This window comes from Botrytis fragariae (assembly GCF_013461495.1).
Source record: "Botrytis fragariae strain BVB16 chromosome Unknown tig00000270, whole genome shotgun sequence".
Classification (NCBI taxonomy): Eukaryota; Fungi; Ascomycota; class Leotiomycetes; order Helotiales; family Sclerotiniaceae; genus Botrytis; species Botrytis fragariae.
This window is the reverse complement of record NW_023501006.1, coordinates 126,949-154,885: the sequence shown is the minus strand read 5'-3', so window position 1 is coordinate 154,885 and position 27,937 is coordinate 126,949. Positions and strand designations below refer to the sequence as shown.

General features: G+C 43.0%; 8 protein-coding genes across 8 annotated transcripts; 4 read left to right on the top strand and 4 right to left on the bottom strand.

Annotated features, from left to right (window-relative positions):
• Nucleotides 1-3,571: 3,571 nt before the first annotated feature.
• On the bottom strand, nt 3,572-6,018 carry Bfra_012215 (putative c6 zinc finger domain-containing protein; the record flags this gene model as incomplete). The annotated part of the gene is made up of 3 exons (XM_037342533.1): nt 3,572-3,891; nt 3,964-5,668; nt 5,788-6,018. 3 exons carry the CDS (start codon nt 6,016-6,018, stop codon nt 3,572-3,574), a joined length of 2,256 nt encoding a protein of 751 aa, XP_037187517.1.
• A 1,056-nt stretch (nt 6,019-7,074) lies between these two features.
• Nucleotides 7,075-7,995, bottom strand: Bfra_012214 (putative smr domain-containing protein; the record flags this gene model as incomplete). The annotated part of the gene is made up of 2 exons (XM_037342532.1): nt 7,075-7,865; nt 7,956-7,995. 2 exons carry the CDS (start codon nt 7,993-7,995, stop codon nt 7,075-7,077), a joined length of 831 nt encoding a protein of 276 aa, XP_037187516.1.
• A 742-nt stretch (nt 7,996-8,737) lies between these two features.
• Bfra_012213 (putative integral membrane protein) lies at nt 8,738-10,015 on the bottom strand (the record flags this gene model as incomplete). The annotated part of the gene is made up of 3 exons (XM_037342531.1): nt 8,738-9,129; nt 9,189-9,625; nt 9,675-10,015. 3 exons carry the CDS (start codon nt 10,013-10,015, stop codon nt 8,738-8,740), a joined length of 1,170 nt encoding a protein of 389 aa, XP_037187515.1.
• A 1,415-nt stretch (nt 10,016-11,430) lies between these two features.
• On the top strand, nt 11,431-13,468 carry Bfra_012212 (putative amino acid permease protein; the record flags this gene model as incomplete). The annotated part of the gene is made up of 6 exons (XM_037342530.1): nt 11,431-11,685; nt 11,740-11,764; nt 11,815-11,958; nt 12,007-12,280; nt 12,334-12,571; nt 12,626-13,468. 6 exons carry the CDS (start codon nt 11,431-11,433, stop codon nt 13,466-13,468), a joined length of 1,779 nt encoding a protein of 592 aa, XP_037187514.1.
• Nucleotides 13,469-13,994: 526 nt separating this feature from the next.
• On the bottom strand, nt 13,995-15,985 carry Bfra_012211 (putative mfs multidrug transporter protein; the record flags this gene model as incomplete). Its single annotated transcript, XM_037342529.1, has 2 exons — nt 13,995-15,547; nt 15,601-15,985. 2 exons carry the CDS (start codon nt 15,983-15,985, stop codon nt 13,995-13,997), a joined length of 1,938 nt encoding a protein of 645 aa, XP_037187513.1.
• Nucleotides 15,986-17,142: 1,157 nt separating this feature from the next.
• Bfra_012210 (putative transcription factor cys6 protein) lies at nt 17,143-18,942 on the top strand (the record flags this gene model as incomplete). The annotated part of the gene is made up of 2 exons (XM_037342528.1): nt 17,143-17,202; nt 17,296-18,942. 2 exons carry the CDS (start codon nt 17,143-17,145, stop codon nt 18,940-18,942), a joined length of 1,707 nt encoding a protein of 568 aa, XP_037187512.1.
• A 1,007-nt stretch (nt 18,943-19,949) lies between these two features.
• On the top strand, nt 19,950-20,387 carry Bfra_012209 (uncharacterized protein; the record flags this gene model as incomplete). The annotated part of the gene is given in 3 exon segments (XM_037342527.1): nt 19,950-20,030; nt 20,093-20,182; nt 20,202-20,387. The coding sequence occupies 3 exon segments, from the start codon at nt 19,950-19,952 to the stop codon at nt 20,385-20,387; spliced, it is 357 nt and encodes a 118-aa protein (XP_037187511.1).
• A 3,867-nt stretch (nt 20,388-24,254) lies between these two features.
• Bfra_012208 (uncharacterized protein) lies at nt 24,255-24,582 on the top strand (the record flags this gene model as incomplete). The annotated part of the gene is made up of 2 exons (XM_037342526.1): nt 24,255-24,284; nt 24,424-24,582. Coding segments are annotated over 2 exons (189 nt in total), but the record flags the coding sequence as incomplete, so codon positions are not given.
• Nucleotides 24,583-27,937: the final 3,355 nt, after the last annotated feature.

Below are 27,937 nucleotides of genomic sequence, written 5' to 3'. Positions count from 1 at the left end.
GGGCTGTGGGTTTATGAGATCGTGAATAGTTGTACTCGGTGATGGAATATCGGGAAGCTGGAACACGTGGGTTTGGAATTGTTTGTGGGGTTGCTGCATGGTGAAGGTGGTTTGCATTCTGGGGAATTTCTTTTGACAATGGAGTGTATAGTCTTGGTTCTCATGACCACTCTATCTTCTTCTTGTTTTGTTTTTTGTTGATGAAAACAGTTTGTGTAGATCTCTACTCCGAAAATCCAAGTGGATTTCGAGGAAAAGGAAAGGGTAATCCATAATCTTTCATTGCAGACGAACTTGTTGAAATTGGCTGTAGTTCAGTTAATCAACTCGTCTGAGATTGGGGACCTAAGGTAGCAGATTCATGAGCTACAATTGATTAAGCAAAATGATACTGCCACCTCAATATCACATTCTGCATATGAAATGTCCTGTCTTGCATGCCTCGAGGAATCAGAAATCTCTCAGACATCCTAGTGTATCTCATCATTTGTAATACTATACATTTTGTCATTGCTAGATGTACTCGAGTAATTACAGGCACTCATTGCAATGGAGAAGCCAATAATGAGACAATGTGACCGTAAACCATTGCATCTCGCACAACGCAAGCCATAATTTATGCACATGAAGTCTTTGGCATGAATGATACAAAGAAAGTGGCTCTGGAGTCACTTCATATGCTATGTCATTTCATTTAAGCAGATGTTCATAAGCCAACAGTTCAAACTGATTTCTCAAGCCCGCTCACTGATCGATTTAATTCACTTACTAGCCAACCCAAATCCCCAGATATGGAGCCATCGACTTTCCATTCCAAGGTAAACATTTTGTTGGCCGAACGAAGCTTGAACGTCGTTGTGTGCGTCTAAAAGTATCATAAATTACTATATCTCAATAAATATCTGCTCAGAGTTGACTACATTTACGCTTCGTTTTAGCAAATTCAAGAATGGACAGAGGGAGTGTGCTTGGAATCCCGCACTCTAAAAACTCACTTCTCTTGAGAAATTACCTAAAACAATGGCCTCCAAGTTATACCATGAGATATATAAACCAGAGGTAAGATTAAGAAACCAGCTGTTCACGGGAAGTGAATTCCAGTCATGATCAATGAATCTAGCAGAAAAATGTGGAACATGAAAGCAATGACGCAATTGATGAGTTCAAGTTTCCAATGTGACTAAACTCAAGAATCCCGAGCTTATAGAGCTTGTTAGGAAGCAAAGAATAAGCCCCCCTCCTTCAAAATACCAGTGGTGCTACGGCCCAAGACGAACTTTAGTCGATACACACAAGTAAAGAAACCCAACGAAACCCCAAAGCAAAGTAGTTACTCAGCCACCCATTCCTTGATCTTTGATAGTCGGCATCTTCTGCTGCTAGAACTACGTGTCGAGGAAGCGGAACCGCGGAATCGTACACTGTAGGAACGACACATAAAAAGCGTTTTCGTCCAACTACTATCCAAAAGCACAGAATCTCAAGCATACCGAGAAGATTTCCAGTGCAACAAGTCAAGCAAGGCCGTTGAAGACAGCCACGCGCTCCCAAAAAGCCAAACGCTTGAGTATTAGACAACCCCCCAAAACATTCCTTACTTGTGCCGAGTCGTGTTTTCCAATCACATCTACTTCCATTCATACACAGGATATCATTCAATATCGTATTTCTGCCCTTTCCTACAAATTTTCACAACCCAGAAACGACGTCAACAACACGCACAAACAAGACCACCTACCGATCAATCTTCAGAATCCTCTTATAACCACCTAAGTATCTGATTAAAGAGCTTCACAACTCCGTCCGCGCCTATCAAATAGATACCCCCTCCATTAGCGAACCATCATCTTAACACCGATACTAACCTCCCACAGGCTTTGTAACTAACTCATCGCAAATAAGCATCAGTAATTAAGCAGTAACTTCCCCTCACAACACTTTAACCCAGTATCTCCCCCAAAATTCTCAACAACTTTCACAAATTCTCAAAATCCGTTGATTTCGTATATACCTTCGACCTAGCCTCCAACACCAACGATACCACACATTTAAACCCCCAGAAGAAGGGTTTGAAGAGAAGAAAGGAACAAATATACAAATACACTGTACCCTCAACCACAATACGCTTTTGTGCAAAAGACTTCTCTTTGACACCAAACAGCTCTTCAGCATTGATAATCTCTCACTAGAGTATTGAGTATCTTTCATACCGTATTTATTCTCTCACACAAATTACAATACAAGAACCACCCCATCTGAAAACGATCAAGCCACGCGAAACAAGACGGCTCATTGAGATCATCCTACACACAAAATTTAAGCAGAATTCGGGATTCGAGGACGTCCCAGCCAGTGGATTAAACACTAGACTAAAAGGTATTATCCCGCCTGATACTTTACAGCGAGAAGTGAATTAAGGTTTCCCTTTCTTCCTCTCACCATATGTTTTCCAGGCCATCTAACGTGAGCGGAGAATTTCAGACCAGCACCTTTGGACATGGGATGTGCACATGTGGCAATAACATCTGATCGAGTGTAGTATTTTCGAATCATCCATTTCATCCATTGCTAGTTATCCATTATATGGGTGCGACATGAATGGCCCGTCTACATCTCCTAAACCATAGAAGGCTAGGCGGTCCATGGCCACAATAGTACGCCCATCGCTAAGATCATATTGTCACCGCTCATAATTACTCTGATGACTGTGAATTAATTGCTATCTACGACCTACGATGCGACAATAACAATCAACTAACTATCAGCTATCAATCAGCCAACTAATGGCAGTGGATGTTTAAAATCTCCGCAATTAGACCCTGAAACCGTCAATTTCAACTCATTTTACCGAAGCAAATTATCAATTATCATGCGACCGTTATCAACCCGCTTGGGGTATACCACAGCCTAATAGCTTGCACACCCAAGCTAAACCCCAGTTCCCAGTAACCCCATTGTCATCCATCCCCTCACCCACCCGGAAGAAAGACAATGGCAAGTTATACATCGCCTATTCGACTGTCGAAAGAAAATTTTCTCCAAGCACCGCTCCGTCCAACGACTCCGCTCAAAGGGGACATATAATCATCAAAGAAAATTACTTCAACCTATTGTTCTTGTCATACTAGTGATATGACACACGAGCATAGGAAGACTAAGTTATAATCGAAGTATAAAAAATCAAGGCATAATTAGGAATAACTTCAGAATCGCATATAGCGAAATGTGCCAAGTCGGTTAAAAAGGAAAGAAATTTCAAAAGGGGTATTTTATCCACCGTCGAATGCGCCATTAAAAGAGTCGTGAATTTCGTAAAATTGAAAATGGAAGACAGAATAAGAAAAGAAGCAGGCGGCTCAGAGTCAAAGTATGTTAAACTCGGAATCAAGAAACAAGACTGGGCGGTTAGTAACAAAGGTGTTAAAGTACGCAGCCCTGGAAATAATCATTCCCATCAATTGTTTCTCGAGGCCGAATTCCCCAGGGTCAAAAGATCATGGAAAAAAGCCTTGGATAGGTAAGAATGGGTCTAGTGCGCAAGTTAGCTTGGCAATTGAAAGCTCTCTGGCTTTCAAGCTAGAAAACCGCTGGCTTCAAGACCTTGAAGTGCCTGTCGATTGTAGGGGAAATCCATTCCCAAATCCATTCCTCCATTGAAAAACCAGGAATGCGAATCGAATCCTCCCTCGAAGTTCGGTTCGCCATAACCAAAAAGTCCACCGAGCGTCTGATCGACACCGAGAATGGTATCGCTCGGGTTGCCCGCGCTAACTGCAGCGAGGAGTTGATTCTGCATTTGATGATTTGGAGGAATAAGAGTACTGTCCAAGTGAGTAGAAGAGGCAGACGATTCGTTGGAACTATCGAGATTGGTCGGATTTTGGATCGCTGCTGTACTGAGTCCTTAGTTGGAGATCTTTTACGAACTAAAATCATGCAGAACACTTGTTAAAGATTACTGACCTTCAATACTTCTGCCTTGGCTTTGAAACTCCTCTCGCCATCTCCATATTGAATCATATACCAAGCTCATGCTCATCCTGCATCTGAGTTTCAATTGCAAGCTATCATCTATGTCACCAAAGCCCGAACCTAGTTCGTTGCCATTATTTAGTTGTGCAATCTGGCGCTGTTCAACTCGAGCTCCATTGTACATCTGGGCCATAAGTTCCGCAAGCCTCTGAGGCAAGTCCCCTGGTACGATGCTCATGGATCTGATGGCGTCGATTGCACGATGGAACAATTGGCGACCGCGGTCGAAATCCATGAACTTGGCAAAGAAAGAACTGAGTAACTTTAGTAGTGAAAAGGAAGCAGCAATGATTAGTTGGGAGATGTAGCCTGTGGCGAATCGAAGGATACCACCAGTAATGCTCCCAGATGATGGATTTTCAAGCTCGAAAACAACATCCAAGAACTCATATGTAGCCCGCCATAATCCCATCAAGTCATCCAAGTACCCAGATGTGGTACTTGAATCAAAGAAACCCGAAAGGCGAAGGTGCAGCCCAGCCGCACGATAGTAAAGTTTAATCATTGGCGATGAATTCTGCTGAGATAGAGTTGTTTTCTCCATCTTTTCATACTCGTAGCGGAATATTCTAGTCAATTGACGCCTGGCATCATCACCAGCAACACCCTTCGGATCTTTAGCATTGCTATACATTTCCTTCGAGACTTTATCGCAGAACCTCTCGATATCAAGACGAGCTTGAAGCTCTGGCGAGAGTGTAAAAGGCCCCTCTTCGCCTGGCTGTACAGGAGCAAGTGTCCAATCGTATAATGTTGAGGCTGGCTGTCCATATCCAGTCGCTATACTTTGCGCTACAATATTGCAGACCGCCCACGTCACAACTCTATCATGTAACTGCTCCCTGTTCAGATCAACAGATACCCGGGAGAAATCTTGAGTATTATTTGGCCTATGAAGCCCAATGCCAGTTGCAGCTTTCATCATTACACCGCACAAAATATGCGTGATGTCTGCTGCCGTTGAAGCTACAGGCATTGGCCAAGTACATAACAAAATTATTGCTTTCACAAAATGATAATTGTTAGGCACGTCAGCGATTTTCGACCACATCATTTTAGTAACAGGTTGACGAAGATTAGACAATAAATCTGGGTCCACAGTATATCGACGTGCCGCGGTGGTAATGATGACCCAGAAAAGAAGGGGTTCTTGTTGGTAATATTGATCGGGGGTTTGTTGAGTGCTAAGAAATGGGAGATATGGGTGGTAAAATTGGAAGAAATCGGCGAACAGATGGTCAATGGCATCCTGCGTTAGTCCCACGTTCTCGATTTGTCGCGCATATTGTGGTACTTTGTAAGAACCTCCTTGCTTGAGATGTAGTAGAGATGACACGGCTTCATCTGATCCTCCTCCTATGTATGACTGATTTCTCGAATGTTGATAAACGCTGCTATTCGTGACTGGGGATCCAAGTTCTTCATCATCGTAAACGAATCCTTGATGTCGAGCGCGAGCTATTAATTGTTCTTGACGAGCTATTAATTGCTCATATCTTTCCATTTGCTTCTCCATCTCCGCATGTTTGGTTCGTTTTCCCACTCTTTTGAAGTTATGCTCAATCTTACACTCGAGCTTTAATCGCTGACATCGACCGCAAGTGCTGTAAGGATTTTGAACGACATCACATCGAAGCTGTAGTTACTGAGTATTAGCAATTGAAGAACTCTTTGGCTACGATTCGAATAAGACCGCTTTCGCATGATTGCATTGCATTGCAAGTGTGTTCAGCCGATTCGAAAGTAATGACTCACTTTCTGTTGACGGCATTCATTGCAAGCTCTCTTCACAGCTGGTTGTCGCTTCCTCTCGGCATCTTCATCATCTTGTTCGTTTCCTGTTTGTTCATTTCCAGTTCCAGGACTACTCTCAAAACCCGCACCACTTCTCTTGCGTTTGTTGAAGCCTTCTCCTGTACCTGGCCGCGCGCCTATGGTTGGGCTGGAAGCGGGTGCCCCGCCCACAATCCCATGTGAAGGCTCCATGCGCGATAATCCTGTATCGGATAGTTGAGCCGCGATTCTTATTTAGGACGAAGGGAAGCTGTAAAGGATAACTATCGGCACCTCTGCGTTGTGCAATCAAATGGGTCAATGGCTGTCCGGTGTCGCTCTTCTAAACAATTGAGGCCGATTACGGATGGTGGGGGGTTGTTAAAGCTAAATTAAAAGGAAAGACAATTGTCCACAGTTGTTGCAGGAAGAGATTTACTTATCGGTGATACTTAGGTAAGAGTCAAGGCTTTTTGTGGTTTTTTTCCCTCTCCGCTAACCGATAAACTTTTAGTATAAAAGATCAGATGACAGTACCAAGGTAAATTATACGATGATATATAGGCGTAACTTCTATAGGTAAGTAGATATTCAGGTAGGTGTAAAATAACAATTAAATCTTGAATGATCCAATTGCCTACATAACGATACTTGTACATAGGTGGGTACAGGTAGGTAGGTAGTCATGAAATCCTCCTTTATAGCATATTAAGTGCACTTCTCGGTTCATGTATCAATACATCTGAATATGACGCTCCGCTTGGCCACTGCCGTGGAGGCTTCTTCGCTTCGCTCTAGAATAGGAGAAGAAGGAATTTCCGTGTGATGAAATATTTTAGATTTTAAAGCGAAGCGAAGAAGCCTCCACGGCAGTGGTCTAGCGGAGCGTGGTATTCATCTATAGAAGTTCTGCATACAAGCAGATTTCTCGAGGTGAAAGAAAGCCTTGTTCTTCATCAATTATATACTGGCAAATATCCATGAATGAGTTCTATAACAGACCTATCTAGCACAACTCGACTTGTTTCTACAGGGCAAATGAGTTGAGACAACTACATCAAGACCAATATTAGAAACATTCATTCATTCAACCTATCATGAAATCGTGATCTTCTATCTACATATAATATTCAACATTAAAACACCATCTCTATTAACATCTAGCCATATCATACCACCCAATTAAACCCCTGTGGAACCCAAGGTATATTTTGAAGAAAACTAAATCCACGCATGTAAAAATATATCCAACCTGTGCAACCCAAATATTTACATAACCGCGCAACAAGCTTTTTCTGCCTTTCGTAATATTCTTGGGAGAAATTTCCTTGCCAATTTCTCCAATTCGTCGTTGTTGTCGTTGTTGTTCTGTTGTTGTTGTTGTTGCTGTTGTTGTTGCTGTTGTTGACCGCCTTGCTGGTATCCTCCTTGTTGATATCCACTCTGTTGAGGTTGTTGATATCCTTGCTGAGGTTGCTGGTAAGAGGGTTGTTGGTGTCCAGAATTTTGCTGGCCACCATGATGCTGCTGTCCTCCGTGACTTCCTCCGCTGGGTGGTATAACTGCAGCACCGCCTTGCAAGTTGATATACATCCTTCCCGCGTTCTCTTCAGTCGCATATTGCAAACCTAACTCCCTACAAATCTCTTCCACTTTCGGCTTGATCTTTTGGACATGATCTTTGCTATGGTTTCCCTTTCCGACAATAACATGTAAATGAGTTTGTCCCTGTTGTCGGGCATATCTTATTCTGTCCTCCAAAATGCGCTCTGCTTCCTCAACATACTGTCCGTGCAAATCGATTTCATCGTCTCCGACTCTGCCTTGGGCATTGTTCTCTCGAAATATGTAGTCTGATGCTTGTTTATTGTATGCGTCCATTTGCGCCGCGTGTTTCTTCCCTTCGACACTTAAATCGTGTGCTCTGGCACCGTCGCCGGATGTGTAAGCTTGACGCGATTGATCGAAACATTGAGAGCGTTTGGCAGCTTCTTTATGAGCGAGGTCGCGCAGTCGGTCATATTCAGCTTCAGCATCATTCGAAGAGGAATGGTTAAAGGCTGTTGAGTGAGTGAGTATGGTACAACAAACCAAACGCAGAAAATCAAGAACTTCGAGAAGCAATCAGTCTGGAGGGATATGTATCTAACCTTTAGAGCCCATTGACTTCATAGCGTAGGAAGACGACATCTTGAGTATCTATTGTTGTACAATTGAAAAGATGATGAGCTTCGAGGAAATGGCTGAAGAATAAAGAGGTATCTTGGACATCCAAAATCATGAATTGTTTGTACAGCCTCGGAAAAAAGCCGGTACTGTACCTAGACCAGCTGAAATATCAAGGCAATTGTTAAGCTAGGGTTGTCAACTTTAAATTACATGCGCTGGGGGAAAGTGGGGAAGACACTTCAACAGCTCCAGGAACCCTGGTGTTGATGTCTACGTTGTCGATCTCGAGACAGAAATATTTCCAATATTTGTGGTTCATTGATCGAACATAGTATGTTGGCACTTCCTTCTTCAAATTGAAATCTGTAAGAATTCTTTGCAGAGCAAATTAATATATATATCTACTTAGTATACACCAATTCATTTGAAGTCAGCCTGTGCAAGAAGGTCGGTACGGGTTTTCAAGCACATTCACAATAACAAGTTCTAAGCTCACCGGGAACTTGAGGGAATATATTTTGCAGCCATCAGGCATAATCGATGTCATTCTCAAAACCTGTCCAATTTCATTTATCACATAAATGAGCAAAAATATTAGAGAGACTACGTATCAAATTGTACAGTATCCAACAATACCTATATACATGAAGTTCGATCGTACGAGACATAATATTTTGTACAGCATTGCGTATCAATAAACCCAATACGCTAAACCTGAGGATAATTCAGACCGCAAATAATCCATACAGCCTCTCTTATTCATCTAGGCGCTCCTGGGTAGCTCCTCTCTTGATACCTGCACGTCCCATGCCCTCTCAACTCTAATCTGATCACCAGCCCAGATATGTTCGGGTTTCCTGACCCCGCTTCCCAATGCACCTGTCCCAAAATCTCTTGCCTCATTATTCTCCCGACTTGCAGTTTCATGTAGAACCTCCAGTGCTATCATCATAGCTGCCTTTCCGTCTGTATCAGGACTGGTGATCATGAGGTCCTCATCGCTGTCATGTCTTCGAGTATAGCTAGTAGAGGGGACGCTGGAGGGAATGTCGCGGTAGATAGGAGTTTTGTATTTCGTCTTCTTGTAACCTTTGTCTTGGAGTAGCGAGCCGATCACCGAAGCATTGGATATCAGAGTTGTGAGGAGAATGTCGACTTTGTTCTTTGTTAGCTAGAGATTGCATGTTATGGGGTGGTAAAAGAAAGGATCTCACAAGAAGCTAAGAGTGAGCGAATCTGTTGATCGCCGTTATGAGATACAACTTTTTTGAGTTGGTTGATCGTTGCGAAAATACAAAAAACGGGGAGGGCTAAACGTAGAATGACGCTGAGTTTAAGGTGTGTCGATAAATTTGATTTTAGAATCATCGGAATAGGAAAGACAATGAGAGCCACGTTCGTAGTGATGTTGAGAATACCGGCCGTGAAGAGTTGTGCATATCCTTGCCGGCATTTCGGTCCAGGATCTGGAATAACCTGCCAGTAATGGGTGAAAGGCTGGCACTCAAAAATATCGCTAATGACTGTGGCTAAGAACGTCACCCCGAGCATAATATGAAGATATCTGAGTAATTTATGGTGTACTCGTTGCCAAATCTGACCAGTCAAAGAACGTAAGAATATGCTGATGCTGTACTTTATGGCCCAAAGGCTACAATCGTCAGTACATTTCTTTGGATGGTGATCGGGCGTTGACATACTACACAGCGTACATAATCCTAGAGACTAAAACGAGTTGACTGCCAATTGTTCTTTTCCGCACATCTTCTGATGTTAAACCGAATGTTAGACTATTGTTGGTGCCAAACATCAAGATGACATGAACAAAAGCCATTCTCATGAGCAGCGGTATGATGGCCAGCACCATAATGCCGTCTTCGAGATAGATCTTTTCCGTCCGAACATATCTTCCAAAAATTCGAAACAAAATTATAACAATGGCAAAACATGTACACCACCAGCTGACAATGAATGTAGGCTTAGTATCTATCCAAGCACGTTGTTCGGGCGCTTCTGTGGCATAACGTCGAAGAACTTCCATTGTTCGTGTAGGTGCTAATACCGAAAACTGTTGATTAAAAGCATGATGAGGGAAGTCTTATGGAAATGCGATTCTGCACATGCAAACAAGACAATCAAGTCCCTTGGCCGGTGTGTGTGAAAGAAGATGAAAGTTCCAAACTTTGGGGACTACTTCCCCGTTCTCATGTCCGGCAAGAAACGAGTTGGCAATATTTTTCTCTTTTAACCGGATATTGAGTAGCTATCAAGCATTACGGCGGTCGTGAGAAACGGAAAGCAGAATCGTTCCACTGGTGACATTTTCCCCTGCAGACTCGACTTCGAGTTTTGAATTATGGCTACCGAAGAGATGGACCAAGACTGCTTTCGGACCTGGTGCAATGCGGGATTAAAAGATAAGAGATATCATGATCCGAACCAACAATATTCAGAATTGTAAGATTGCAATTTTCATTTGTGAAGACGTTAAAATTGAGAAAATGAGGTCGGAACGAATAAATTCTGTTCTTGGGACGGGAAGTTATTAAACCTCGGAGTTGCTTTCCTAAAGGAAGCTATGAAGTGGATGAAGTATGATATTTTAGCGTACCCGTCGGAAACGTCAAAAACATTCAACCTATCAACCGACTTTTTTCAAGCCTTTTGAGTTTCGGACATTCAACGTTGTCCTGTCGCACTTGTATTGATAAGGATATCGGAATAACGGCTCAATTAAAGCTTAGAAATGCCATATCCAAAGGTTTACCACACTCGCGGGACGAATTCTTGCACTTTTACCACTCTTTGTCTGGATAGCAATATTTTATGAGCTGCACTCTGCTTTCTGCAGGCACATATGCACAAATCCAGGGGCACTGGAATCAATAGATTGCATCGTTCTTTGCCATCAGGCCGTACCTTGCATACTTCCCAACGGATAGTCTGGTTGGAGGCTTGGTGTCCTTTGAAACTTGAACACAAATACTGCATTCTTGCTACAATCAATCATGAGGGGACGATTATCTCCGTGCCGACTACCTTACACACCTAGCAGCATAAGACCATTTCGTGTACAATTCCCGAGTTTGAATGTCATTCACTACTCAACGCCACGTTACACAGGGGCAACTTATCGGCCTTGATTAGGACCTCTTCGTCTTGTATTCTTCCGTTGATATGCCCATTTCGACATTATCTCTCAAATTGCGAAGTAATTTCATACTGTAAAAGCTTCAAGATAAAAGTTTATCGCCTGGTTTGTGAAGCACATGCATGTTTTCTCGGTTTGTATCATCCGATTTCCAGGACCGAGGATTCTTGATAACCATCGCATCTCATATCATTGAAACTCACGGGCTGCCCCACGGCCTCACTGCCCTAGAAAACCCATCATCTTCTTCGAGAACCAGACCAGATTTATTTATACAACCTGAGGTGTCAAGGGCCTTTTCTGTGATGGTTGACCCCGCCATGACAATGGAGAAAGTCTATGCAACCACAAGTTCGACTATTGTACCTCTTTTAATGAGACCCAAAGAGACAAGAAAGTTTCCGACTAAAGCTTTCGATAACTTTCGTAGCGATGCCCAGAAAGATGTAGGACCTACTATTTTTGTTGGTACAAACGGAAGAACATACAACGATAAAGCTGCGGCTTCAAATATAGCCAACACACACTTGGTCAGGGTCTTAAAAGGTCGTCATTTGCAGGTATTGAAAATCCCACATGAAACTATTTGTGCAAGAAATGACTCTTTGAGATAGATGTTAGCCATTGGAGGGTCCATAGGTTAGTTATATCTGGGCGTTTTTGAAGTCTGGAATGACTAACATGTGTAGGCACTGGTTTATTCGTAAGCTCTGGGGCAGCACTAGCCACTGGAGGTCCTGGGTCTCTTCTTATTGCATATCTCTTGATGGGTGGGATGTTGTTTTGTACAGTGCAAGCACTAGGAGAAATGGCAGTTACTTTCCCAGTTGCCGGTAAGGAAGTAAAGATTATGATGGCTGCAAAATACTAACAAACGTTAGGTTCGTTCTCAACATTTGCGACTAGGTTCATAGATCCAGCTTGGGGCTTTGCAACGGGCTGGAACTATGCAATTCAATGCCTCATAATCATGCCAGTAGAGATTATCGCTGCAGCAATCACCCTCGAATTCTGGAGTACATCAATACCAACTTGGGCTAGTATCACAATTTTTCTAGTCGCTGTTACCTTCATCAGTCTTTGTGGCATCAAGACGTTTGGCGAAGCAGAGTATGCCTTCTCCATATTGAAAGTCACGGCTATAATAGGCTTCATGTAAGTACTCAGTAGGTCTCTCTCAATTGTTCTTTCTAACAAGGTTTCATTAGTATTCTTGGTGCAGTGATAAACTGCACGGGAACTCCTGAAACAGGGTATATAGGGGGTATGTATTGGACCGACCCAGGAGCTTTCAATCATGGTTTCAAGGGATTTTGTAATATTCTAGTTACGGCAGCATTCTCCTTTGCAGGAACAGAACTAGTTGCACTAGCAGCTGCCGAGACCTATAATCCAAGCAAATCTCTACCAACAGCTATCAAGCAGGTCTTTTGGCGTATTGTTTTAGTGAGTATAAGCTACTTCTATCAACTAAATTGTCAAAAGTTAAAAATTCCCTAGTTCTACATCCTGAGTATAACCATCATCGGCCTGCTCGTTCCTTACAACTCTCCTTCTCTCATTTCCGCCGCAAATGTCAGCACCAACAAAGCCTCTCCTTTTATAATCGCCATCCAATCCGCAGGTATCACTGGTCTAGACTCTGCAATGAACGTCGTAATCCTAATCGCCGTTCTCTCCGTCGCTAATTCTTGCGTATTCGGCTCTTCTCGTCTCCTTGCTTCTCTCGCAGCGCAAGGCCAAGCTCCTCGTCCTCTCGCTTACATTGATCGAAAAGGCCGTCCTTTGGTTGCCATTGCTATCGCTTCCGCGTTTGGTCTCCTCGCTTATCTGTATGTCTCTCCTGCTGGAAGTTCGGCATTTACATGGTTACTAGCTCTTTCGGGGCTATCTTCGCTTTTCACTTGGGGCACTATCTGTTATTCGCATATACGGTTTCGTAAAGCGTGGGCACAGCAGGGCCACAGTGTTAATTCTCTGATCTATCGATCCCCGGTCGGTACAATTGGGTCGTGGATTGGCCTCGCCATGATAGTATTGGTTCTCATAGCACAGTTTTGGGTAGCGGTTGATCCGATCGGGAACGTACATACGGGGATTCATACCAAGATTAGCAGCTTTTTTGAGGCGTATTTGGCAATGCCAGTGGTCTTGATTTTCTATGCGGGGTATAAACTTTGGTATAGAACGAGATGGATGAAGATTGAAGATATTGATTTGAGGACGGGAAGAAATGAAGTGGATGCAGGGATGTTGTATAGAGGAAGTAGGGGTTGGCAGAGGAGAGAAATGGAGATGGAGGAGTGGCCAATGTGGAAGAGAATTTATAAGTTGCTTTGTTAGTCAAGCCATTGAAAACAATGGAGTTTAAGTCGGTGGATCTGGATACCAATATATCATGTTAAGAGCTTGGGGTGGTTTGTAGTCTTCGAATTTTGAATTTAATATCTATGGTACAATCTTTGATATTGTTAGCCGAGATCAATGAGGAACCTTCTTTTCATTCTTGGAACCATTCGTTGCATATCTGATTTATTGCTCTTGGATCAATCCAACAAGGAAAAACTTTTCAGAATTTGGGGACTTGAAGATAAAAAATGCCCTCGAGAGTTCAAATTTCAGACACTTTCTTTTTTGTCCAAGTTCTTTTTGCTAAGTTTCGCGCTTGATACAACTTAGACTTGCGACAAAAAATCTCTAATTTCTGTTCTCCTGTTTGACATTTTGAACTTTCGGGTTTGTATTTAAACTGTAGATGTGCAACAGAAACAAAACCTACAAAATCTGTGGATGCGCCACAGCCGTATTCTAACGCTACATTTCTATTATAATCTCATAGGCAGATGAATGGACAACTGTTATATTCACATCAAACCTTTTCCGCATTATTCCTACTCTTTCTCCTCAATAAACTCCCAAGGAAACTTCCTTCACATGTCTGTCCCACCTTTTCGCCCCCCTCCACATTAGCTCTGCCCTCCTCACCCCCCTTAGCAATCCATACATTTCCCAATCCTACACTCGCACCCACTCCCAACCACAAAAAGGCCGAAATAGCATAAAAAGCTAAAACTATCCCCTCCTTCGCCATCTTCCTCACATAATCCTGTTCTGCCGATTCTAAAGTCGCGATGCCCGAGAAACTTGCGGTTGTAGTACCGGATACGGATATACCGGAGGAGGAGAGGTGGTTATTGAAGATGTTGAGCATAATTGTCAGGGCGAGTGTGCCACCGAGCGAAGAAGAAAGAGACATCATTGAGACAAGGGGTGCGATTTGCGTAGGATAATGGCCTATAGCATGGAGGGTGCCGGGCATGAGTCTGATACCAGTTCCGACACCAGTCAAAGCAAGCATGCCGTAGATGGTAGGCAGGTGACCCCAAGAAAGGGCTGCAGCAAGGATAGTGATACCGAGAGGTTCGATGACCGCACCTAAGAATAGTGGATACCAAGTTTGGCGGGGGAATACATTGCAGGCGAACATGGCGAGGTATACGCCGCCTGCCAAACCCGGAATATAGTAAAGAAGATTCTTACCCCCCTTACTGGAAGAAAATTGTAGTACGAGAGCGAAATATATATCGACGAAGTAGAAGACGGCGTACATTGCCATTCCGGTGATGAAATTGATGTACATTAGGAGTCCAGAGTTGCGGCTTAAGATGAGCTTGAATGGAAGCATGGCACGACGATATGGATATCGCACTGCTAGTGCTAAGCCTGGCATCATAAGGTATTCCCAGACTATGAACAAAATGAGGAGGAGGGAACCCAGGACGAGAGGAACAATCACCTTGGCGTCTGACCATGGGTAGTAAGCTCCTGCCCAGGTGACGGCAAGAATAAAGAGACCCATGCCAAAGAGAAATAAAAATTGTCCCCAAAAGTCGAGTGTTAAGAGTCTTGTTGTCAATGTTTGAGGTCCTTCCATTTCGGTATTATCGTCTGTTCGTCTAATTGGCTGAGGCCCAAGCATTATTGGTCGAAGAAGGAAGTGTACACCAACCATACCCACTAGCGCAATGGGAATATTGATGATAAAGCACCATCGCCACGAAACTTGTGTCAATTCTCCTCCAACGATAGGTCCAAATCCATAAGCCAGGCCACCAACAACAGCGAATAAACTATTATTCTTTGAATTTTCCTTGAGGGAGACTTTATCGGCAAGGATAACTTTGGTCAAAATTAAAAGTCCAGAACAGCCGAGTCCCTGTAATGCCCTACCGAAGAGTAGCATGGGGAAAGCAGTCACTGGTGCACCAGCACAAAGGGCACTTCCAATCAAGGTAAGAATTAAGGCTGCCTGAAGAGTCGCGTATCTGCCGAGTATGTCGGCAAGTTGACCCCAGGCTGGTATAAATGTCGTTGCGGTTAAATTGAAGGCGGAGATAATCCAATTAAGTTGTGAAAGTTGGTCTGAATAGCGATTAGTTAAAGATGGTGAAAGAGATGGATCATTTGGGGCTCACTGAAATCTGAAGCAATGAAGGGTAAAGCCCCGGCAATAATGGTGATATCTAGGGCTTGTACCATATATGGTAGCATAAGCCCGGCAGTTAACCTCCATCTATATCGTCTGGATGCCTTCTCTTCTTGTATACAAAGACTACATGGTTCGTCGTAAGATATACCGGCTTGTGGCTTACTTGTACCACCCTCTCTGCCTTCACTGTTCCTTGCTTGAGATTCGAGAAGAATTGCTGACTCTTGCTCTGTAGTGAAATCTAGGGAACCGTCTCTGTGTTTGCACAATTTGAACGGGCTTGAAGACTTTGAACTTTCGATCGAGGGTCCTGATGGAGCCGAAAGAGTTTCTCTTGTTGCTTTCCATTTTTTGTACAGATAAGTCGCCATCTCTACGCAGAAAGGTACAAATATGCAAACTAGAGAGCCGAAAACGTTCGAACAAAAGTATTACAGGAGCTGAATATAACGTATGAGAGCACTGTAAGATAATTGAGGTTGATTTGGTATATAACAGAATGGTAAAACCGAAACATGAAGATTTATGGGAAATATAAACGACCATTAATGTCAACTTCATGGTGGCCAAACTAGGAAATTATGAGGCTTTGATACTACGACCGTACAGTTGACCTCACCCAGCTGAGCCACTTTTGAATATCCACAGGGCTGCGTTTGAACATTTAACTTCACACAATGAAGCATAGATGCCGACGGAACTTCATAGTAGCCCAATTAGGAAATTTGATGTCCCCATGTTACTGCCATGCCAAAAGAGCCCACTTACCTAAATTACTTCACCTAGCTGAAGGAGTGAATTGAAGTGTGCAGCCTAATATAAGGCATAAACCTTATAAATTGGTATACACTACTCTTGGCAATGCCCTCCTTGTGCTAGTGGGAGGAGATTAGAAAGATCAAGGACATCTATTCATTCGTCCCTGAACATTGTTGTTTTCGTTTGGTCGCCAAATTGTCGGTGCATGCTGATGTGCCTTGTCAGACTATTTTAGTGGTCCCACAAATACAGGCTTAACTAGTTGAAGAACTCCGACAGCCGGCTCATAGATCCGTTCTCATTGGTCAACTTCCTCATACCCTTTAATAGGAAATATAAACGAAAAAAGCTCGACCAATTGCATTGAATGAGCTTTCACGTGATATGCTTACCCTTTACACCGTAGACGTCAAACAAGACTGATCTGTCCCAACAATATGCTTTGAAGATCTCAAATCCATGTTGGAGTTTCGCTGCTTCTCTTGGCTACTTTATTAAGATTGTATCATTCAAGATACATACTTCTTCCACCCCTTTCGAGGCCACCATTGCGAAGAGTGAAGCGATCCCCGTTGGATTTCCTCACATTTGCGTTATCGTGTCGGACATCATCTAAACTATTTGCCAAAACAACCGCTTGCGGCACTTGTCCCCAATATTGTGATTCTGTTTCAGTATCTCATCCCCTAAAAGGGCCGGGAACTTAACAAGGGTCGGCGGAGTATCAAGCACCTGATTCTGTTGTCCAAGCCAACACTGCAGGTCAACTATGGTTTTTTGTGGTCGACCCTCTAAGGGTTGCCATGCATGCCGAGCTAAAAAGACAAAAGTAGGTTTGTTCACAAATTACTTGATCTGGCGCACTTTCCGCATGCGAAGATTCACCATGTGTCCATGTCAGTTGCTGACCAACAAATGAAAGTGTGATGCAGTACCCACTGGGTGCACTCAATGTTCGAATGCGGGTCGAAAATGCCCCGGGTATAGATCCCAAGTTGATCTGATTTTCCGGGAGGAAACTAAAAACGTCATCAAAAAAGCAAAGATTAAACACGAGAAGGTCAAGCAAAAGAGCGCGGAATCTGTGTCTCCAAAGTCCGCTACTTCTTGTTCAACCACCCCTTCGCCACATTTAAGTCGAGGAAACTCACCACGCGACGTCGTTAAGGCTCCGCAATTCAACCAGATTATCTCTGTCAATTATCTCAACATTACGCCATCAATTGAAGATAAAGCTACCGCGTTCTTCCTGTCAAACTATGTGATAGGCGATAATGGCCCAACTCGAGGACACCTTGATCATCTTTCCGATTTGTACGAATCTGATAGCATAGATGACAATCTTGTTGCCGCAGTTCAAGCAGTGGGTCTGGCCGGCTATGCACACTCGGCGAAAGCTCCCCATCTTATCAATCAAGCACGCGCACAATATGCCAAATCACTTCAGCTTACTAATACTGCCCTTCAATCTCCAACTGCCGTCAAGAGAGACAGTACCTTATTAGCGATATTGATCCTCGGTATCTTCGAAACTATCACTGGTAGCAACCAAAAATCAATGAAAGCATGGGCAGAACACATTCATGGTGCCGCGGCAGTTGTCAAGCTTCGGGGCCCGGAAGCCATCAAGACAAGTGGAGGCATACGCTTGTTAGCACAAGTGACTTCGAGCCTGCTGATATCATGTATTCAGAGGGATATCTCACTACCGAAATACATCGTTGAAATTACAGAATTTGCAGAAAAGGAGATGACAAATGTTGATCCGGCCTGGATCGCTCAAAGAATAATGATCGACTACACATCTTTCAATGCTAGATATCACGCAGGTTATTATAGTGATGCTCAAGAACTTCTTGATGATGCTGAGGCCTTGGACGAAAGATTTCTCGCCTTTTTTACAAACATACCAAAAGGGTGGGAATTTGCAATAATTCAGACGGACAAAGATCCGGATGTTGTGTTTGATGGCTACTATCACGTATATTACGATCACTGGGTAGCTCAAATCTGGAATGCAATAAGAGAACTCAGAATTTTACTTAATGAAACGATCAGAGAGGTCTTATTGAAAGACTTTACTTCTCCTGTACCATCGTTACTTGGGTCCGAATACGCAGAGCGATTCCAAATCTGCACCGAAATAATCTACCATCTACAGGCAGAAATTCTCGCAAGTGTACCGCAACATATGGGCTACGTTTCGAGAAACAGTGGGCATACACAACTCTGGAGTGGCTTCGAGAAAGATGGTTCTGGAACAGATTTTCCCACCATCAGATTCTCGGGTGGATATTTTTTGATTTGGCCATTATTCCTAGTAGGCAATTTGCGCCTTTCGACTCCAGACGTTCGAGCGTTTTGTGTCAAGAACCTGCGATATATTGGAACACATATGGGGATTGAACATGCGAACCTTCTGGCTACTATAATAGAAAAGAAGATTCCTGTAACTGTGTGGAATGAGCAGAGACCACAACTCTCTGATAGAATCACGGATGAGGATTCTGCCAATCATAATGAGAACCAAAATCAGGGAATGGAGTACAACCACAAAATCCCTGTTTAGGTTGTCAGGTTTGCTTCGACTCAAAGCTGGAGGCTGACTACTCAACCCACTCATAGCCGGCGAATCATGGCTTGATGTGAGAAATCTAGAAATTTCGAAGTTGAAGTTGAAGTATAAAGAGGTCAAATGGTAAAGAGTGAAGCGTGCTCTAGTACAAAAACAAACATAAGGTGAGTTTGTCATGATTTGGAGTCTAGCACTCTGCCTTGGATACGTACGCGTCCTTTGTTATGACCTGATATATATCGTTTCCCCATCTTCGATATCTCCCCGGCAACCACTGAAGACGTCGATTCTGATGATTCTTCAAGGGATCTTCCACCGATAGTACCCAAAGGAAATCCAATAGACGAAGTCAAACCGTCGGAATGCATTTTTTGAGATTTGGTGGAGCCTTACATTTTCCTGAGAGATAGACAGGAAGTGAACACGGCGCAAGAAAATGCAACCTTTTACTATCAGTCCCATTTCCTAAAATTTGGTGCTATCTTTAAACAGGCTCGGAATCCTCTTACTTGTGCTGAGCTCTTTGATTAACCCACACCACTACTTATAGCCAGACCCATTATGTGGTACACAAGAGATGACTAGCATATGAGTCTCTGAATACCTTCTCATGACCTAGTGCCAGATGAGCCTTGACATAAGTTTTCAGTGCAGCCATAAAGTGAGATCCGTCTTTTGTGATTTTGTTTCCTCGTGCAAGCATACGAACCTTTATCGTTTTAATAATGAAGTTGAACTAAACGGTGGGGTGTGGGGTATCAGATGTGCAACATTTCACATTGTGTACTTTATCGGAAGAGGGCGGACCATATGGTGGGGTTTCGATCTCAAGAATGTTCAAGCCGTATATTATCTATGGGTGAGTGAGGCTTGTGGAAGAAGAACCCGTGATCATAAGAGGATATATTCAATTGGTGAGAATGCTAAAATGGCAAGAAACGTAGAAAGGAGCTAGGCCTCGTCCTCCTGGAGTCTACCTATTGGGAATCGGCTGATCTAGAATGAACAAGGGATATCGTCATGGCCGAACTAAATGGTGGGGTAGGAGCACGCAGATGTGCAACAAATTCGAGAAGAATGAGGTATGCACTAATTGACGGGGTTAAACGTTTCAGATATATATGACACGTCAACGGCCATGTAGATCACTTGCTTGAAGCCAAGCGTCAAGGAAGAGCGTAGCTACAGTTTTGTAATGACTTGGGGAGGGGGTCATTTATATGATCCGACTCGGGTCTGACCCTTATCCGAAGAACTTTTCACATGATAATCTCTTAATGGAACCATGGAATTACGGAGTTCGTTTATCATACCGAAAGCCTGCTGCAGCTGTTCCTTGTTGCAGTAGTAAAGCAAGGAAAAAGATGGGAGCATGCTTGAAGATCCCAGTAGATGGAGTTCTTGCATTTTGGGATCGGTATCTTAAGAAGGACGCGTGAGCGCCGCCTCGGTTGATTGCCAACGTATAGGGATCAAGTATCTTGGCCATTGTCTGTACACATTTTGAGAGAAGATTTCATTCGTGTATTACTAGTATGATGATTACTTCCCATCTCTCAATTTCAGTGCTTGAAACAGTGTTAAGAAATCAGCTATGCTTTAGACGAGATGAGATAAGTGTAAATGTCTAATGTAGCAGCCTTTTACCCAGCAAAGTTAAACAAAAGAAAGTAAAAACATCTGTGAGTGGTCTGTTGTGGTAGTCGTGTGAATTGTTGAATAATTTCAAACCGCAATCGATGGATCAAGGTTCTTCCAAGTTACTTACCAGTTCATCAATTCACTATGACACTTACGAATATCATTTCCAGCCAAACCATTAAAGGTATTCCTGATAACTCATTTTCACCGACATAGTCAAGTATTCAGTTTAATGAGTTCTGCGCGATCAAAGGCGCCATGCTTTTTATAGTGTTGGCCGTGGAAACCTAGGTGTGGATAAACTACCAGGCTTCCTCTACAGAAGTGGAAGATTACATTCCGTGTAATGAAAACTATCATATTACGAGTATCATGCCTTCCACTGCATCAGTTTTCGTCATTTGAAAGTCCTTAACGGTAAGAACCTCGTTAAAATTCCGAGGCCGTTAGCGTAATCTCAGTTCGCCGCCATTAAATTGATGAAATAAGCGAGATACTTCACTCCCGCTCCACATCCGACGACGACGACGAGCGATTCCAAAAAATCGTTCATAAACAGATCACATTTTCCATCTGGTACCAGAAAAAATGACAAAATGACTCCCACAGATCTGATAAGCAAAACCTTGCCGCCCCCTCGAGGGGGCGGGAGGAGAAACCCCTCGATGGGGTTTTTTTCCGTTCGTTCGTCGTTTCGAGCCAGGCGTGTTACCACTCCACCACCAGAGCGCATTTGACCTGCACAAACAAGCCTGTTTGCTGCCTTTGCGCTCCGGTACTGGGAATTGAGTGATTGCTCCTTATATAGTAGAGAGAGTGAGTGTGTCTGGGGAGTGTTAAGTAAGTAAGTGTATGAGAAGGTATGCTGGAATTACAAAGAGAGTTTTCTATCACGAGGTGATGGCTTTCATAATAAGACTCGCAGTATTCATATTTCACGTTTATCGAGTATTGTTCGCAAAGAGTATTTCTGAAAAGTTTTATTCGTATCTATCATTCTCAAGAATGGTTTGAATCTTTAACACACACTCAAAGCTTTGTCTCTCAACCTTTACATGGCGCAAGAAAACCCGTTTCGTATGAAATGGAATTGTCATTTTGATGCTCACACAAAAAAATGAAGATTTAAATCTCAGCCAATCAAATGATATAACACATTTTCTTAAACAGATTTTCATCAATGACTATTTCTCCGTTCAGGGACCTATGAGTGCAATCTGACAATTGGCATCATATCATCTGAATGTTCAAACTATCACCGCTCTCACCTCACCATCAATTTCTGCATAATTTGAAGCATAGCTTCTATAACTTCGATCTTACTTCTGGAGATACATGAGTTGTGAGTTTCTTTCTTGATCAATCTTTTACTCTTCCTCGCACTTTCCGTACTCAATATTCCGCAATTTATTATCATGGTTACGGCAGAGCATGACTGGTAGAATCAATACCTTAAATTCTCAGCTCCTACATACCTCCATGAAAAACTTTGGTGTTAGATTCAGCGCGTTTGGATCATACACAATTCATAAGCTCAAAAGCTTTCTCTTCATAAAAATCTCAAGTGAAGCAAGTGAACCAGCAGAAATATTTCTCAGATGGAGCACGGCGTGTTAGTGGAGGTACTCTGTCAGACAATCATTGTTGACAAATACGTGAGACATTGGGTGACCTGGTCAATGGCTGGCTTCAGGCTATTTTTTCTTAGATGTGTCATGTATTTTATCTTCGGGCTCACGCTCGAGACTCCATCCTTTTACTAGAGATCGACCTAACTTTCAATACCATACACGCATAGAAAAGAAGAGTGGGGTATGTCAATTCAGATCTGACAACCCGAATATGTGTATTGCTATTCGATATAAGGTATGTCCTAGCAGTAAGCTTTGATATTAGTGAGGTCCGAAGACGTAGTTGAACTTTCTCGGTTCTACTCAGTCTTGGTCACACTTTAGTCTAAAGGGTGGGGTTGAATATAAGATTTGCAACAAAAGATACCTAGTTACAACATGTCATGTGGTATGTCTCAGAGTTTGATACTTTCAGATTCGATACTGATAGACTTCCGTCGTTGCGTTCAATAAGGATGGAATGCTCGGCTCTATTCGTTTAGTGGGTTGTACAGAAGATGTCACGCACTCAACTAAAATACATTAGAAGGATTCTTACACTCACGATTAGCACGATCTTTGTTATCCTAAAACATGGAAGTTGACGAGATATCCAGGAACCCTAGCCTTTTGACGCTAAATGTGACTGAACCCATTTTTCAATAATTTCGGCAAATAAACGAATATTTCAACTTGTTTTGCGATCTATTCCACCTAGAATCACAAAAAGAAATGTTGCACGTCTACCACTCCTGGATTACAAGGGGATCCCAATAAGCCTTCGGGTAAATAAATTCTGACTTTAGCTCTTCGTAGCTCTCCGCACTACTCCGAACTTATTCGCTACCCCACAATCATCTAAAGTATTGTAGTAATTAGTTTAGAACTGTCTAGAAAACTTTTCATGCAGATTTATTGCACATCTACAACTTCACTTTTGCAGGGTTTGTCCTGACAAGTAAAGCAGCCATTCGTTCCATTAGGCACTACAAGTATTAGTTTCTCTGGTTCCTGCCACTATAAATAAGCTTTTGGGATGGTTTACCGAATACTTTACCAGGAGAGCTCCATCGCGTGTCTAAATTCTTCATTCTACAGGCCCATCCTCACAAGCTCAAGGGTATAATGATTTCAGACAGATCCTATTAGATTGATTTATGTCTAAATTCAGAGGGGAAATTGAGCTTGGTGTTGAATAATTTCGAGTTTTGGCTTGAGTCTCGAAAAGTCTGAATTCTAAAAGCGCATGTTGATCACCATCTGATGATCTTTTATCTACATGAACAGAGTGTCTAATACTCCGGACTACAATCCAACAATGAAGATTATTCAATCCCCAAACCAATTACAACATTTGAATCATCTCAGATATTAAATTTGATTAGATTACTGTACTTTTCTCAAATTTCTAATTGCTTTCAGACATCCGAACCCTTATATTGTTGAATTATAGTCCGGAATATTGAATACCCTACATATGAATCTCAGATACTCGGTTCTATGCAACAATTGGCCAATACTAGCGTAGATATGGCTGCCATCTACTGTAGAAGATTCAATCGAATCAAGATTTTGCTTGTTAGCTATCTTGTCTCACTCAATATCAATATATAATCGCTGGTTCGCGCACTTTAATTCTATCGTTTCTGCCTGTCGAAATGGCTCTAAACTAAACATGTCTCCACCGACATCAGAAGATCTTGATCTACTCTTTAGACTTGAAAGCTTCATTTAAACTTTTGGCATGAGGCTTGGCTTGGGAGGACTATTAATTAGCTATTTTTGCTGCTGGTAAAGTAGGTCTTTCGGTTGGTTCAAAAAGTAGTCAAGTACCTGGATAGTTATCCATGGTTGCATGGTATAACGAGGCCTATTACAATTGACATTACATGATAATGTAGTACGATCTGTGCGGCGTCGTATACTAATATCTCGCTTTTTTCTTTACGTCAACTAGACAGTTTCCCGAGCTTCATTTGAAAGATCAGCGCGGTCAACTTTATTCATATACACATCAAGGCATTATTCGCTACCTAAAATTCAACGATATCCCAGCCTGAGGTAGACTATCCTAACGAACCTATAGTAAGATACCACCAAGCAAGACAAAAGCACAAGCCAAAATGCACAGCTATGAGCACCCTAGGACGCCCATGCCTTCCCATGAACGAGAAGAACAGAAAGGCTATCACTATTCAAACACGTGTTCTCGATAAAGCAATAGGCGAGAGAGACCAATTCGCGATTCTGGTGGACAGCTGAAATCAAAGCTACTGCTCTGTTATCACACGCAATCATTACCCTTAGAACCATGGCTCTGGGACCCCTACCGCTGGTGAGACTTGCAGAGAGAATTGGGCTCGATGAAGTTGTGGCGAATTGAACGGAAAATAAAATTGATGCTATTTCTGTTGCTACCACGAGAACCTTTAGGATCTTGAGTGGCTTTCAAAAGTATCTTGATCGAAGGAATAATTGCTCAGTTAGGAAAAAGAATGAAACGGGAGCAAAATTGTAATTGCTCAACACTTTCCGGAACCAAGTTACTTGTCTTTATTTCTGTATAGCTCGCTCAACATTCCATCACGCTGCAACGAGAGACCTGCTCGATTCTATACTCGCGCGTGCAATGAGTTTGACGAGTGTGTTCCGTGAATCATAAGATACTATGTAAAACATTGGTTGGACAAGTCTTAGTGCCATTTCTGCTAGAAAGGGCTACTGGGCAAAAACACCTAAAGGCATTAATCATCAGGTCGTTTTGCAAGCGTGTCTTGGATCAATGATGTGAGGAAATAACGACAACAACAAGATGTAGCAATGCAGATTCACCGACAGATATAGGAATACTTTCAATGAAAATAGCCCTAATGATTGATTTTGCAGGACAACTTATATGACTAACTATCACACAATATCGAGAACTTGAAAGCCGTTCATAGTCTACCTGGTGCATTATACTCGAAAGGCTAATTCCACGACAATCAGCATCATTTTTTGAGATCCCTGAGCAATAACTGCAACTCCTCTCAAGCTTTCAGACACGTTTTCATTTGAGCCCACTTGAGACGAGTCTCGGGAGTTCAGCATACTTGTCTCGAACTCCCATCTCCCTTGCTGTGCCTATTTAAAATTTTCTCTCTCGTCCATATCCTATTTCCATTACAACAACCTTTATTTTATCCCCTCCCCCTTTTCCAATATCTAACCCCACTCACCACCCGAACACCTCCACATCCAGGTACGTCAATTCCATCCGTCAACGCGTCTTCCCTCTCGCCGTGTAACTATCACGGCAACCTACATCCCATTCAGATCACCTCCCCACAAAACTTCGGCAACAACCGACCGCAAAAGCACACCGAGATGAATATAGACAAACAGGCATTAAAGAACCCCGATCCAGAACACCCTAAAACCCACATCTCCACCCACTGCGCATTCCCGTTCCCAAAACAAAGTCTTCTCTCCTCGTGAAAGGAGGTGATTAACATCACACACTTGTGCTACACCGATCTATCAATCATGAGCCCTCATTCTCGCATAACTTATCTCCAACGCTGTACTTCTTTCAACAACACAAAAAGATACACGAGTCTACCCCCCCCCCCCCCCCCCCCAAAAAGACTCCATCCCCGATTTCCCGAACGCCGAGCTCCTCCAGATGTAGCCCCATATCATCGCATTACATCGAAATTTAACACTCTGTCGTTGGTACAAAAGCTACAGAATCCTCACTCGACATGACGTTGAACCAAAACATCACATTACATCCCATCGCCATCGAAATGTGTTCCGCCCACGGCCCTATCACCAAATTCTCCTGCCAATGCACTAATCCCGTGTCCCCATTACAAAATGCGAGATCCACCCACCCGCCTCACTATCTATCTAGTACGGCGATCCCGACGCCGTGTCCAACAGTAATTTGATGTTTTATTTACATCCAAACCTGTTCTATGTAACCACGTGTGACGGAAGCACCCCACGCCTCCACTTCCCCTCCAAAAATCAAGGTTGAAGCTTTCCAATAAGGTTTAGCTTAAAGTTGCCGTCGGGCTCTGTGTTGTTATCGTCAAAATGTTCAAGAGGAGGAAAGTCAATGCTTGACGTTCCGTACAACATACAATGATGTACATTGCATACATACAAAATGGCGTAATTCGTGTGTACCCCCACCGCGTTGTACTCGCGTCCGTACCTCCGGCGAAGAATATTACTTACGCTCGCCCGCCCAAAGCGAGGGAAGAATTGAGTAGTTTCCGTTGCAAAACACTAAGCGCTATCGTACATTGACCGATGATCTGGTGATCAATTATTCTATGTAGTATGTCTGCTTTGTAACGCGAGCTATGTCTTTCCAGTCCTATCTATGCCGCCCTGTTTCTCCTCGTCCCATTTATCCCGGCAGTATGGACAACTTCAATCTGAAAGTAAACGTTCCCATCCGTTTACCCCGCAAGACATGTACAGCGCCCGCGCCCCTCGCCTCGCCCCGCAATTTGCACCATTTAGTCTTTACATGCATATACCAGGTTACCTTGATGCATATCTTCACATTTACAACACGCGGAGACGGTAGATAAACCGGAGCGTTGTGTTGATAATTTTTTTTTTGGCGCCATTATGGCATGATGATGATATGATATAATAAGACCACAGTGCGTCTGTGCCTTGTATCTTGTACCTTTCGCTCCCCTATCTTCATCACGCAGACCGAAATCCCCTGGTCGCAGACAAGTACCTGCAGCCAAACTCCGCTAAAAGTGGTGCCAACGTGCACGACCTCTGTTGGTGGGGGAAAATATCATAGCATCATATCACATCATACCATACCATACCATCATGTAATATAGGGCTTTCTATCCTTCGGTGTCACTACGATATGGAAAGGGTATGGAAATCTACCTTTCTCCATCTTCAGGATGTGAAACTGCTGCCTAGAAGTACCGATTTATCGATGGCAAATGAGGCGGTAATACAACAGGAGTTACATTGCCTCTTTCAGAAGCACAACGACTTTTATTGGAGTCGGCCTGAATCTCGATGAAAATCTATCCAATTCGGTCGAAAGGCCCCAGTAAACCCAATCAGGTTCTCGTCGAAGGTTTCATCAAAGATATCTTCATAGCCGTCTCATTTAGATGCCGGCGAGACCGACGAGATATTTTGTGCGCCGAGATCTCATTGTACGTGCGGCTGAGTGAAACCATACGCACAGCACCTTGGAGAAGACTTTCTTGATATCAGCGAGTGTGAGACAGTGAATCTACCGGTCAATCAGAGATAGCCACATTTCAAGGCGTACATTCCCGATCTGCTTTAGAAACATATGTCAGCCTGAAGATGTGCGTGAGTCGTCTATTTGGAAAGCCTTGGAAAGATCGACAAACTATATTCCATCTTGAGCACTCCTTTAATGGCTAGCTTCATCGCGATACACGATTCTTCTTCATCAGATTGGTAGGTGCAGTAGCGAACCTCGTCTGATGCGTGACTTGGCCATCATACTTCTCTTGAGATAATCTATTATGGGGCGTAGCCGACTTGCAGCTAGTTGAGAAAGGTGATTCGGGCGGTCACATTGCGAAATTGGAATACACTTAAAGAATGCGATCTATCAGATGCATCATGTAGCGAAATGAAAAAGAGCACCCACATTTTCATGTGCAGAACAGACTGGCGAAAGAATCATTGGAGGAATGTTTCTTTAGTGAGGATGAGGGGTAGCCCATAAC